This window comes from Protopterus annectens, chromosome 1.part1, assembly GCF_019279795.1.
Source record: "Protopterus annectens isolate FY-2018-M chromosome 1.part1, PAN1.0, whole genome shotgun sequence".
NCBI classification, from domain to species: domain Eukaryota; kingdom Metazoa; phylum Chordata; order Ceratodontiformes; family Protopteridae; genus Protopterus; species Protopterus annectens.
The window spans coordinates 1,886,235,727-1,886,247,105 of record NC_056726.1 but is presented as its reverse complement, the minus strand read 5'-3'; the positions used below and the strand labels follow the sequence as shown (position 1 = coordinate 1,886,247,105).

At 39.0% G+C, this 11,379-nt stretch overlaps 1 protein-coding gene across 3 annotated transcripts in view; it reads left to right on the top strand.

Moving 5' to 3' along the window:
* Positions 1-769: 769 nt before the first annotated feature.
* The window catches only part of MECR (mitochondrial trans-2-enoyl-CoA reductase), a 638,102-nt gene continuing 627,492 nt past the window's right edge, over positions 770-11,379 (top strand). For 2 of the 3 annotated variants that reach the window (XM_044085046.1, XM_044085063.1), the window contains exon 1: positions 771-1,098. In XM_044085046.1, coding sequence (XP_043940981.1) covers positions 845-1,098 — 254 coding nt within the window. In that variant the 5' untranslated portion in view covers positions 771-844. Of the gene's footprint in view, positions 1,099-11,379 lie in introns of all 3 variants that reach the window. The other variant, XM_044085055.1, reaches the window with a different exon arrangement.

Genomic DNA, 11,379 nt, shown 5'->3' with positions numbered 1-11,379 from the left:
TGCACATGTATAATATAGTGGTGCAGACTATTTGCAGTTTGAAGCTGAACCAAGCTGCCTCGTGTAGGTCACGCTAGGGAAAGTGAAACGTGATTCATAATATGAATTCATATTTGGTTGATATTGTAGATACATTAATGTCATACAAATTCATACTTGGGAGATAGTGTAGCTATTAATTTCATACATATAGTATAGAAGAAACTGTCATGTAGGGACTTACACCTCTTTTCTTCTACGTACATTTGCACCGTGTACCCATACTTCTATTACTTATTTACTGTCATGTCACTAATGGTTATTACTACCAGCCATACCTTTACTATTTACGAATTAAATGGTAGTGGTCAACTTCATAGCCTATGGTTTGGTACAACAGAGTTGGATTTCAAACTTAAGTTCCAGCAAAGTGAAATTGGGCAGTGTAACACTTTGACTATACCGATTATATGAGCAAAGAGGAGTTTATTAAAAAACAAAGAGTTTTTTTAATATTTCTGTGCTCCTTTTAAATTACAGTTAAGTTAAAATTTCGTAATTTTATTAGAGTTATCAATCTTCCTTACCCAGTTAAATGCACACATTCAGATAAACCTAATCTCATAATAAAAAACACGTAAAATATAATACTGTTATTTCCTTCAGAATAACCTGAATACGCACTTTTAAGTTTAGTAAACATTGCTCGTCTAAGTATGTAAACACCGCATTTTCAGCACTGCATCTTTATCTAATCAAACCACCAATCGCTGTTACGTACACTTTGACGAAAACAAGAAGCGCCCTCTGTAGTAGCTACTAGTTTAAAGGGTCACATGTTCTCTCCTGCAACTTTATCGGAAATATGCAAGGCATTCAACTAGGTATGATTCGAAAAGTGCTCGTTTGTTCTCCGCGTTTTCCTAGGCTGTGTAGCTCTTCTAAAATTAACAAACAGGTATTCCATGGGTATGCGTGCTTGCCAAGATTGTGGTGTAGCATTGCTTCTACTACAGCCCTACCTAATTCACCATCCAGTTTCTCTACTTCAACAACAACACGGAAACACAGTGAAGCACTGATTTACAACAAGCATGGGGAGCCATCCCATGTGATTCGGTGAGCCTTTTGGGGCGGGGCGATAGGAGGGTCTTGCGTATTTTTTTGTTTGTTTTATTGTTTATGTGCTTAAGCAGCCTAAAGTTATGCTTATCCGCAATTAATGTTCACTATCAGGGTTTCAGAAGTGTGAGGTTAAGTGTTATTTTTTTCCAGAACAGGACCACGAATTGCATATATGGAATCCACATCTCTCAACCGTCCCTGATTTTGACTCAAATTTTCGGTCTGTCCCCCTTAATCCCTCGTAAAACAGGTTGGCTGTGGGAGAAAAGGTGGTGAACTGAACTTAATAAATAATGATAGTAATAAAGACTTCTTGACTGGTTTGTTATGCTCTCAACTGGCCAGATGTTTGCCTCATGTTTGGTTTGTCCCTCATACAATGTTTGGTTTTCTGACAAATCATTGAGGATTGAAGTCAGAAAATAATGGCAGACATTTGAGTTTCAGACTACATACACTTCAAAAAATTCATGTTAGTGGAAAAACTTGTTATTCTATCGACTTTCTAAGTTTATAAGAGCAGTATTTAAAACTGCCCATATTTTTGGCCCTTTGTCCCACCTTATATTTGTGGCTTTGTACAGATTTCTTGAACTAAGAGGTTGAGAGGTATGGAAGAGGCAGTACACAGAGATGAGCAGAGTCTTAAAAAAATAGTATTCGAAAATATGTTTATGTATAATACTGATTTAATTGAGATGACCTCTAAGATCCACAACATACTGTTCAACTGTACAGATTTTCAAAGAATGTCCAGATTTTTGCCTCGTATTTTTTGGTCTGTCCCTAATAAAACTGTGGGATTTTTTCTGACAAATTACTGGGATGATCTAAGGATTAAAGTCACTAAATAATGACATGCATTAGAGTTTCAGAGTTCATATCTTTCAGAAAATGCATGCTAACACAAATCCTGTTGTTCTAGCAACTGCATTACCAGGCTATAATTCATACCACACCTTTCGGCCACCTAACCTGAACCGAAACACTAAAGGTGGAGGCGGGATATCCACACCTCCAGACTAGTTGCTCAGCATAATGCATCCAAGATTATCCAAGTGCAACTAACTCTGGGCAAGACCGCAGTCCAAATTGTAACTTGCTACAGATCCCCCACCATGCCCCAGGTTTCCCACTCCTCATTTCTTAATACACTAGGGTACAACCCAACACCCTAATAATGGGCAATTTCAACTACCCCACCATTAACTGGAAAAGTACTCGTGTACCAACTCTTTTGCTCAACGTTTTCTGGAATTCATAAATTCCAACGCCTTGGATCAACTTATCCTCACCAGGGACAGCAGTATCCTAGATCTGGTCATTACCAACACGGGTGACCGGTGTTCCACACCACAGGTCATTTCCTCGTTAGTCAGATCCAACCACAAGCTAATCAGCCTAGACATGCACATCCTGCCCCCACCCCCCCACCCCCCCATTAGGGAAACCACCGTAAAAAAATTTCTCTGAAGCCAAATTCACGCTTCTTAAGACAGAAGTGGCAAACTTCACGACACCTATGCAGACAGACAATAGAAATACGACTGCTGAATCCTACACAAATGCACTTTATAAGCACTTACACGAGTACATGGATCGTGCTATCCCTAACAGAACCAAGATGCTATCCTCCAAAAAAAGGAAGCCAATCTGGTGGTCCCCTGCCACAAACAAACTCTACAACAAAAGAAAGAAACTGTTGCAAAAAAGAGTAAAATCCCATGACTGGAAGAACTCCCTGGTCAGCCTTAGTAAGAAGCTGAAATTCCTCATAAAATCCTCCAAAGCTGGTTATGCAAACAAAATTGCCACTGATTCTAAAGACAACCACAAAGCGTTCTATAGCTATGTCAGGAATCTCAAAGGCAACACTCAGATCTGCTCTGAGTTACAGCACTATGGCACTAAATATACAGAACCAACTGATATTGCCAACATCCTGGCAGATAGCTTTAGTGCTAACTTTATCCCCCTCTCACCCCCTAAAGGGCCCATCTCTATACCGGAAGAATGCAAAGTTCCTGTAATCATGGCTGCACAGGTAAAAACCACACTCTCCAAAGCCAAGAACACAGCATCCATGGGACCTGACAACATCCCAGGCTGCGTTCTGTATGAACTACAGAACGAACTGGCACCCCACCTAAGCACCATGTTCAATCATATCCTCACCTCAGGATTTGTGCCCACTGAATGGTGCACAGCGACTGTTATCCCACTCCACAAAGGGGGAGCCACCACAGACCCCAGGAACTACCACCCCATTAGCCCAATGCCTGGTCTGCAAGGCCATGGAACGTATCATCATGGAACTTATAAACAAAGACATTGGTAATCTCCAAACTCTGGATCCTACCCAGTTCAGGTTTGTAAAAGGCAGATCATGTCTCCTAAACCTGATAAGACTTCTTTGAAGCGGTCACCAAAGCCGTAGATGAGGGTAAGGTGGTTCACACAGCCTATCTAGATCTCGCCTAGGCTTCTGACGCCATCCCCCATTCTGGAATTATAGATAAACTCACTAAACTAGGTATAAATCCGTATGTCACAAGATGGGTTGCCAACTGGCTCACTGACAGAACCCACACCGTGAAAGTAGCAGACTCCAAATCTGACTTCAGACTACGGACAAGTGGAGTACCACAGGGTTCAGTCCTGTGTCCTCTCCTGTTTAGTATCTACTTTTCTGAAGTACAGGCTAACACAGAAGGTCTTTGGCTAATGAAGTTCGCAGATGACTGCAAACTAGGAGCCATAATTGAAACTCCTAATGATGTGGACATCCTACAAAAGGGCCTTACTGAGACAGATGCCTGGTGTCAAAGCCATGACCTCAAGCTCAATGCCAAAAAATGCATTGTCATCCTCTCTGGTAAAAACTCTGAACCCATGAGCTACCACATAAGCAGTAGTCTACTTAACACCGAAAGTGTGATGAGACCTTTTGATAATCACATCACCTCAGTAGTCAGGAAATCCTTCTACGTGGCACATCTCCTCACAAAAGGTTTCCCATCCAGGAAAAAGGAGGTCATTGTTCCCCTCTACTCGTCACTCATTAGACCCATTATAGAGTACAACACCCCTTTTGGTATGTACCTCACAAGACATTTACAACAACTGGAAAGGCCACAGAAATAACTCACAAAGAGGATTACTGGCCTCAAACAGATGCGCTACGCAGACCATCTCAAAAAACTCCAGCTTTACTCCGTCGCATATCACCTACTCTGAGGCGATCTCTGCCTAACATACAAAGCTGTGTCAAAGCCAGAGCTATTGGACATGCTCCACTTAAAGAAATCCCAATCCCTCCGAGCTACATGCTCTAGGGACCTAAACCTTGCCACCACAATAGAACATGCTGGAGGGATAGATTCCTGTCCCAGAGACTTCCCATACTCTGGAACAAACTACCTGTCTATATCAAACAAAGCTCCTCATTAGCATTCTTCAAGAAAAGTCTTGATGATTGGATAGGAAATTCACCCCGGGGATCACCTCTGTGGCTCTGCTCGACAGGGGCACAGGAAAATAATTTTCTTGGGTAGTGAAAGCCAGGGTACCTTTTTTGCTAGACTTGTATAGGCCCGATAGCCTAGTACCTACCTATGAATCTATGAACTTTATAAGAGCAATATTTAAAATATGTCCCTATGTTGGGCCTTTGTCCCCCATATGTCAAGCTTTGTCCAGATTTCTTGCATTAAGAAGTATGCTCAGCTGTCCCTGATTTTCAGGGATGTTCCTAATTTTGACTCATATTTTTGCTCTGTTCTTAATCTCTCCTAAAACTGATGGCTTAGAAAACGCACTGTTACACTTAATAAATAATGAAAATAATTACAGACTAAATCACATTATCTTATTCTGTCAGTGTAGTACTAATAGTTTAAAAATACCCCTGATTATATCATGATTTGTCCCTGATTCTGTTGAGATTTGTCCCCGATTTGTTGAGACCTATAGATACATTATTAGAGTAGGTGTGCATACTGCTCAAATGTACCTCGCCTTTAGTAGCATTCCTTACTCTTGAGTCTTAAAAATTGTGCTGCAGGCTATTCCAGCGTTTAAAAGGGCTCGTCACATCACACATTTGTTATTAATATTTGTTTAACAAATATCAATGGTAAGTAATACTGAATCGTATGAATTTATCAAAATATATTTTAACACTATGAGTTTTCTAGTTGAAGTCATTTAAAAAGTAATTGTTCAACATTTTGCCCATTTGATTTACATTGTAAATGGCAGTGTGCCACATGATGGCGGCAGAAATTTAGAGCTATGCAGTCGTGTAAGCGTAATATCTGACATGGTAAATCTAGTCATCAACATTGCCTTTTTCCATGGGTCTAATAATATCATGAGTTAAAAATAAGTTGACATATGCATACCTCTCAACCTCTTAGCATGAAAAGTCTGGACAAAGACTAAAATAATGGGGGGGGGGGGGGCAAAAGCCCAAAACAGGGACACATTTTAAATATTGCAGAAAGTTGCTTGAATAACAGCATTTGTCTTGGCATGCATTTTCTGGAGGAAATGGAGTCTGAAACGCAAATGACATTATTTAGTTATTTCAACCCTCAGTGATTTGCCAGAAAACCACACATTTTATGAGGAATATGTCAAAAATATGAGGCAAAAAATATGGACATTGTGCACAAATCTGGACAGCTGACCGTTATGGACATATGCACAGCATTATATTTTAAGACTGCATGTAAGAGTATCTCAGTCATGCTATCGGATTTTTTTTCAGCATTGATATCTGTTCAGTTTGCATGGTGTTAAACAGCATGTTTCATGCCATGAATATAAAACACTTGAAGGGTAATATGGAAACTGATTTTTTAAAGTGGTAAATGCAGGTGTTAAGAGCATACCTCTCAACTGTCCAAATTTTTGTAGAATGTCCAGATTGTTCTCATACTTTTGTTTCATTCCTCATAAATTTTTTGTTTTTCTGGCAAATCACTGAGGGTTGAAGTCACCAAATAATGACAAACATTTGAGTTTAGGCTTTATATCCTTCAGAAAATGCATGATAATGCAATGTTATTCTAGCAACATCCTCAGTATGTAACAAGAGTTGTGTCTTTTGGCTTTTCCCGTTTAGGGGTCGCCACAGCGGAACTCCGGTCCGCTAATGATTGGCAGTAGATTTTTATGTGCCGAGTTGCCGGCCCTGACTCACAACCTTCAACGAAGGTATGCCCATTCACACATGTCTCCACACACAAGATGCTCTAGCTGAGAATTGAACAGGACGTCTTACTGTGAGGCAACAACGCTACCGCATCACCACCACCTCAGTATGTAAGAAGAGTAATATTTAAAATATGTCCCTATTTTTGGGCCTTTGCCCCCCATTATTTTCTGCTGTGTCTCGATTTCTTACACTAAGAGGTTGAGAGGTTCTTATTAAAGTCATAAGGGTGAGGCCTATTTTGGCATCCCCCTCCCCAGCTCTTCTCCATCTGTCTACCTCCTCCTCATGGCCTCTAGGATTTAAGATTATTTCAAATTCGATTTTAGACAGGAATATGTTAATTCCCTGTATTACATCTACTCACCTTGTGGAGTTCGCATATTTTCTGAATGTGTGATTGGTTGATTACTCTGGGCTCTCTGCAATTTATTGCATTTACTTTTTCTCATTGTAGCCTGTGTTGTGGGTGAAAAGAATATAGGATAGACCAGTTCATTTGCACCATTGACAGATGACTGAAGTTATTACTTTTTGTTTGACTCTTCTACTCTTGTATTGTAATTCTCTATCTTTATATTATACAGATATTTTTCTAGGCATAATGTTTTCTCTGTAGTTGATATTTTTTATTTTCTGTTTTTCTAACTTTATCTGCTATTTCTTTATACTTTTTATTTATGTCTTGTTGATTGTACTAATCCCAGTAGGCCAGTCACCTCATTTCAGAGAGACCCGAGGTGGTGTTCATGCTGACAAAGGCAAATTTGAGGGGCCACAGGGAGCTTCCTGTACTCAGTTCAATAACTGCCATAGGATCTTTTACATCACCTGATCTACAACCAGCTGGGCAGGTGGGGCCTTGGTTTAACATTTCATTCTAACGACAGTACAATCGGGAGTGCATCATCTCCCTTATGTTGCATTGTATTGTCAGTATTGGAAAAACTACTCCAACTACCCGGTGTGGGAGTAGAAGCCACGGCATTTTGGCTTTCCAGCATCAAAGGTGAGTGTGCTGATAAAGTGTATCTCAGATCTGCTGCTGGTTTTATTGTGCTTCACCTCTTTCACTTGCAAGCTTTTCAAATACACCAGTTTTTCATATATATTTGCTTGTTTACTGGACACTGTCCACTTGTATGTCAGCATTACATCAAGGTACTGTTAACCATTTCCTGGACTGAAATAGTGTGTTGGAGATAGCCTAATGGAGGCATGTGTAGATCTGCCAAGGATGCACTTTCCTAAGATTCCTTCTATTGTTTTAAACCCTGTTGGCTTGCTTTTGCTACACAGCCATCAGTTGTTTTCCCTGAAGATGTGACCAGTGAATATCATGCATATGTTCTCCTCTGCCAACTTATTCCAGAGTTCTTCTTATGTAGTCTCTCCTACCTTTCCATTTGATATCCTTAGATACTCTAAAACATCTATGCTCACAAACTTCATTGCTCGAGGCCTTGTAGCAACATGGCAACAGCATATAGTATCATATGAAAAAAATCAATTTGAAGGATACTTAATTTCTTAGACATTCACTCAAGTCGTTGCTGTCCAAATAATAGACGCTCCTTTTGCAGCTGACCACAATTAAAACAAGTATTGAAAGATGGTGCAACTTATAGTGATGATGGTGAATCAAGGGGATAATAATTTTGCTGATACTGTCTTGGGGATGGCAGAAAAAAAATCAGGATGTACCTCTTCCCCAAGGGTCAGTCAAGGTCCTGTCTCCACAAGCTACAGAATATTGGATTTGTTACACTAATGTTGCTTTTAATAGAGTATAAAAATCATTGAACAGACAATGCGCAATTAAAAATGTATACTGCAGCTAAAGTATAAAAGTCATTGAACAACCACTGAGCAATTAAAAATGTATACTGCAGCATTTATTTTGCTAACTAAGGTCTCCTGACTACTTGTTTATGATTGTCCATATTGGGCATGAGTTCTGAATTCCATATTAGTACTTTCTACAGAGAACAAAGCTTTTTACATTTTGTAATCTGTCAGCAATTACTAATATTAGACAAGAAGCAAATCATAACATGCATACTGGAAAATATTCAGGAATCCATCTTGTCATGAAAGCATATTAGAAATTAAACACACACACTTAACATTTTTCCTTCTCCTTACACCTTACCCTTCACAGTGTGAAGCCTGCCTTCCACCGCTCTAGATTTGTGAGGGTGCTTCTGCAGGGACTTCGGGCTGTACATGGGAACTGCCTGCTAATTTTTCATGCAGTGAACTTTCATTCCAGCCATCCTCCTCGTAGCAAGATACTAAAGGAGTTTCTTCCTTCAGTATCTGTGGATGACTATGTTAAACTGCTGCACTAAAGGCACTCATTCATGTTGGGTTCAACTTCCAAACAGTAGGTACACTGTTGGTTGATGTGGGTTTTGCCTGCCCTATACATACATTGGATGTTTTCCATCAGTCAGAGCTAATTTACAAACTATGAGACCCACAGAGAAGAACTGTCTGTCTTAGTGTCAAGGAGTGCTGACTTTCTGCAGTGTGTGAGCTTATGAGAAAAATATTCTGGTTTAGGATGAACCCAATTGTAAATCTACCAAAGATATTCCTCAGAGTGTGATCTTTGTGTCAACAGTTCTCACACAGGTTTATCTAAAAATGTGTAGAAACCCTTAAATAGGTTATGTACATAGTCTTGTCAGGTAATCATTCCATAGCAACACTGCATCTTTTCCTGTGTGTTCTTTCAAATAAAATACTACTAAATAGTCCCCTCAGGCCTTTTCTTAAAAAGACTGGCCCTGTTTAAACATTGCTTTATCATTCTTGGACACTCAAAATCTCCTAGTTTCTTTTTTCCCTGAGGGGAGCATATTCTCAACTGTCTGTAGATGCCCTTATTGAAAATGCTTTCTTTTCCTGTCTTGTTACTATGTTAAATATTTTTATGAGTACTCTTCCTAAGCTTTACCTTTATGTGATGTGTTCTCCAGTATTGCATACATTTAGCTGTTTGAAGCATATATCTTTCATGCCAGCTTTTTGTATTTTTGACCTGCATGTGTTGTAATATATGCTCCCCTGGGTACCCTTTTCCATTGCTGTAATCTTTTGGGCATGATCCTGAAAATGTACCATGAGGTTATGTAAAATTTAAGTATTGTTTAATAAGTCTTGGACTGTTCACATTGAGTTGTATTTGAGAGAGTGGGAAGATGTATAGATTTTAGCTTATTTAGAGTGGGCTACATTTTTTTTTTCTTGTTGAAATCTGCTTTGAAATGGAATACGCAGCCATATGTAGTAGGATCCATTTTAGTTGCATTTGTCAGTACTGCTCATTGAAGATTGTGAAACTTTTGCAGTAAAGGAAGTTTTTCATTTACTTTTGACATGGAGTTATCTTGGAGTAAGCATGTTTAGAGATACAACAGAGAGATGAATGCATATGTTTATGTTCTTGCTGAAGGTCAGACTTTTCTATTTGTTTTATTTATGTAGTCTTTCCACGTGTTATCCTAACAGGCTTCATGACTTAATAGGAATCCATCTAGGGTTCATAGTTGAAGTCCTTGAGAATAAAGAGAATTGGTGATGGCTAGAAACTGGAGCAAATATCACAACAAAAATATGTGCCTTAAGTGTAAAGTAATGCACATAAAGTATGAGGAGAGTGCTAAATGTTTGAAACCTATTTGAGCTTGGCATTATAAAAAAAGAGCCACATTATTAGTGACCTGAAAATAACACTCTAAAGAGTCTGAGTAGATGAGAAGAGGTGTATGATGACAACCGTGCAAACAGGATTTGTTTCACTTTTATGATCAAGCTAGCTTTGGAATTCTTTTAGTAATTGCGCTATTCTCCCTGCATCTTCTACAGTACAGAAACTGATATGTTTTAAGACCTGAAGGGCAAGCTGTCTAGATCGTTTAAAAGTACTGAACTTCTTCACTTAAGGGTTGGCAGTTCACCTAATGGTGCGTCTTTGTGATATTGAAGGAAACCAAAGCACCCGGTGAAAAAACATAGAGAGACAGTTTTCTTGAAACCATATAAATGATTGTATATGTATAAAGGGATACAGCTGGGATCTTCAAATATATGACAATAATTTGGATTAATTGTGAAGTTCTGTCATTAAAAATGGGGAAATACAGTTACTTTTTCAGTCTCACAGCACCTTTTTTCCATTTCAATTCCTAGCCAGGATACTTTCTGTAAAATCTTGCATGGCCTTCCTGTGTCCACATAAATTTTCACTGGTTGCTCCATTTTTCTTCCACATCTTGAAGACATAATGCATGTAAATTGAAAATCTTCTAAACTATTTGTCGTGTGTGTGTATGAGGGCCAAGATGGGCTGCCGTTTTTCCGTGATCCTGAACTGGATTAACGGAATTACCAATTAATGATTTTTTTAGCAGAAGTGAAAGACATAGGATATTAGATACTGATTAGAGGTAATTCTTGTGAAAAGGCTTATAAAACTGAAGATTATATTCTACCTTAACGCTGTTTGAGTGCATGATCTTGCAAAGGTATTTGGTTCTAAAAACAGTAACTGATTCACAAATAACTGAATTGATGCTGTAGATGTAGCATCTGCTTAACATCTGGTGTGGTGAGGAATGCCAAAACATAGCTGTAGGGGATTGGGGTTAGTGATTACCCAGTAAGGACAGTGACATCCAGTGTGATTATAAGAACAAACTAGAAGGCCTGCTTTCTGTTGTCCACAAGCATTAACTGCATTTTACCTGTACTTTTTATCAAATTTCCTTTATCTTCCCGCATTGCAGTCAGAGGAGGATATACTTTTTCAGATTAACTGCATTACTGTGCTAATCTTGGATTAATATGCACATTAATGTGATGAGCAGCTCTGCTTGGGTTTCTCATAATGTTTATTCTACTTGCTTACCCTTGCTTAACTCTAAGATGCATTTTCTTGGTGACCAAGTAACATTTTGATTGTCTCACTAATATAGCTTGCTGTCTGGAGTTGAGTCATACCTCTCATCTGTACAGATTTTCACAGAATGCCCAGATTTTTGCACCATATT